This window comes from Cyprinus carpio, chromosome A3 (genome assembly GCF_018340385.1).
Source record: "Cyprinus carpio isolate SPL01 chromosome A3, ASM1834038v1, whole genome shotgun sequence".
Classification (NCBI taxonomy): domain Eukaryota; kingdom Metazoa; phylum Chordata; class Actinopteri; order Cypriniformes; family Cyprinidae; genus Cyprinus; species Cyprinus carpio.
The window spans coordinates 34,424,608-34,427,774 of NC_056574.1; the positions used below are offsets into that span (position 1 = coordinate 34,424,608).

The 3,167-nt window shown below is 39.0% G+C and overlaps 1 protein-coding gene across 1 annotated transcript; it reads left to right on the forward strand.

Moving 5' to 3' along the window:
* Nucleotides 1-332: 332 nt before the first annotated feature.
* LOC109082596 (centromere protein X-like) lies at nt 333-2,889 on the forward strand. Its single transcript, XM_019097448.2, has 5 exons — nt 333-473; nt 631-682; nt 2,327-2,380; nt 2,467-2,555; nt 2,717-2,889. Exons 1-5 carry the CDS (start codon nt 438-440, stop codon nt 2,729-2,731), a joined length of 246 nt encoding a protein of 81 aa, XP_018952993.1. The 5' UTR covers nt 333-437; the 3' UTR covers nt 2,732-2,889.
* Nucleotides 2,890-3,167: the final 278 nt, after the last annotated feature.

Below are 3,167 nucleotides of genomic sequence, written 5' to 3' on the forward strand. Positions count from 1 at the left end.
GCATAATTAAACTCTTTAATCTACACATATCGGTCAATAATATCTCTGTTTAAATTTGTGAAAATACCATGCTATTTGTTCTCATACAAACTATGTGAAAATAGTATCGACAACCATAAATAGGTCATGATTACAAATGCAACTACAATGATGCGTTACATTGTTTATGTGGACCAAGGAGCACTAAAACAGACGTACACAATAAAAGATGTCTGACATTCAGAACTTTGATAATATTAACATATTTCTGCGAGGACAAGACGCAACATTTTCCGTCAAATATTTATCCATCAAGGGTTGTCGTTCTTTTTTTTTTTTTTTTTTTTTTTTTTGGCGCTAGAGGGCAGCAGGCTGTCCGTTATGACATTCAGCAAACGAAGAAGAAGCAGATTCCAGCAGTGACGTTCCTGGAGCCTTTATGACGAAAGAGTGATAGAATGGCGAACGCGGGAAATGAAGTCGCGTTTAAAAAGGTACATTTCAATGCGTTTAACTGTTTAACAAGTCTGTAACATACAGTTCAGAATAAGGAATTAAGTCAAACGTGTTGGGATCCACAGAGTTTTCATGATAACGGCGTTTCGCCGATTCCTGCTTTGATGGCTAATATTTTAACATTCATGTTTTCAGGAAACTGTTTCCAAACTTTTGACACGCTCTTTTAAGGAGGATAAAACCAAAGGTGAGACGGTTATATTTTAAGTAAATAGTCAACCACACTCAGGGTTCATAATATTATAGTTACTTAAACTGTCAGTGTTTGGTAAGCATAGACGTTATTGCTCAACTGACTGTATTATGCATTTTAAAATGCCCTATATTACAAATTTTAATTTTTTTTCAGTCATATATTTTATGTTCAACTCAGAAATTGGTTGCCTGTCATAATGTCATCATGATCTTGTTCTTCATTTTGTGGCCAGCAGTGTGTTGCTATTTACACATATCCAAACAATAAAACATAACCCTTTGTATTCCCAGCTAAACGTCTGGTGATAAATTTTGCACTTACGTAAAATCACTGAGAGTTTAGTTTCTATCTATTGCTGGGATAAATGATACATGTAATCAGGTAAAAATGTGTTACATTTGCACAGATAGGAAGCTGGGCAAGTCGTGGCCTAGTGGTTAGAGAGTTTGACTCCTAACCCTGTGGTTGTGGGTTTGGGTCTTGGGCCGGCAATACCCCCAACTGCTCCCCGGGCGCCACAGTATAAATGATACCCACTGCTCCGGGTGTGTTTTCATGGTGTGTGTGTGTTCACAGTAGGGCTGTGCAAAAAAATCGAATACGATTTTCATGCACATCTCATCAGTAAAGGCGCTCCTGTAATTAGTAGTATATCTCCAGCACGTGCGTTAAGATCAGGGTTGCCAGGTTTTCACAACAAATCCTGCCCAATTGCTTCTCAAAACTAGTCCAAAACTAGCCCAATCGCGTTTCCAGGAGGTTCCCCGATAAAAATTGCATCCCGGGGTTAAAATATACATTTTTTTGGCAGGGTTGCCTTGGTAAAATTCGCATTTTAGGGGCTAAATATCACGTTATTGGTATTGGGGTCACTTCAACCCGTGAACATGAAAAAAAATTGATTTCAAAATCGACAAAGAATCGTCTGCGATTTTAAAATCGATTTTGTGTAGATTGTCAGTGAATTACAGCTCTGTGTAGTAAATGCCAACCAGTGTTGCCAAGTCTGCGGTTGTTTTTCATGTTAACGGGTTGAAGCGACCCCAAAACAAATAACGTGATATTAAGCCCCTAAAATATTAATTTTACCAAGGCAACCCTGCCAAAAAACTTATATTTTAACCCCAGGATGCAATTTTTATCAGGGAACCTCCTGGAAACGCGATTGGGCTAGTTTTGAGAAGCAACTGGGCAGGATTTGTTGTGAAAACCTGGCAACCCTGATCTGAATGCACGTGCTGGAGATATACTACTAATCACAGGAGCGTTTTTACTGATGAGATGCGCATGAAAATCGTATTCGATCTTTTGCACAGCCCTAGTTCACAGTCTCAGACCCTCTAAAGATGCTTCAACCAAATAAATTGAACGCACATGATGTCATCATTACGACTTCCCAACCTGTAATTACGAACTTCCAAGGTCAATGCATCATAAGGTCACTTGCAGCTAGGTTCCCTTTGCCTCAACTGAGTTGGGTTTATTTAAAGTGTTCTATTATACCGCCCTTACAGTAACAACCAGTACATATGTGTGAGGGGAAGGATAAATATAGAAATCTAATAGTTCAGAAATAAATGTTCTGTGAGATCAGGCTGCTGTACGGCATTCAGTTATGAAGATTTTCTTCCACAGTCAGCAGTGATGCTGTCATACTTGTAGCAGAGCTGCTGAAAGTATTTGTTGAAGGTAAGTCAAACCTTACCTCTATAGGCACTGCATACTTTGTCATGGTATAATGCAGTATTATTATAATGAATAACTGTATGCTACAGAGGCGACACGCAGAGCTGTTAAACAGGCTGACAGTGAGGATTGTGACACTATTGATATTGAGCACTTTGAAAAGATTCTGCCACAATTGGTAAGTTTTATGTTTATGTATATATGCTTGATATCTGTTCTTTTAAACTTTGTTGCAAGTTTGATTATAGTAATACTAATAAACTATGGTCATGTTATTTGGCCTTCTGTGAGATCCACGATATTTTCTCACAGTGTATTGATGTCAAATTTCATTTGCAGCTTCTTGACTTTTAATTTTGGTGAGGAACCAGCAGATGGCGACGTAACCAAGTTGCTGAGCCTGAACATCCTGGACTTCAGTTTGCATATTCACACATGCTTCAATCTTATTTTGACATTGTGTATATGTTAAATGTTTGACTGATTTAATAAAAAAACATTATTTTATTTTATTTCTGATCCAATGCTCATACATCTCTTAAATGTTCATATTGTTTAGCGGCTGAAATGTGTGGCACTAACATGTTCTGTGAAGACGGGCCGATTGGAATGCCTGCTGGGTAACAGTGCTGTTATTGCCTCCTGGTAAAGAGGTCTCGAGTCTCACCCCGTGGCTCTGTAGGCCACCTGTGCTCTGCTCAGCGGCAGGTGCTTCCAGCATGCTTTGCCCCGCTCCCCCATCAAAGCCTCTTGAAGCAGTTGGAATTGATTAAAGTAATAAGGGAGGCAG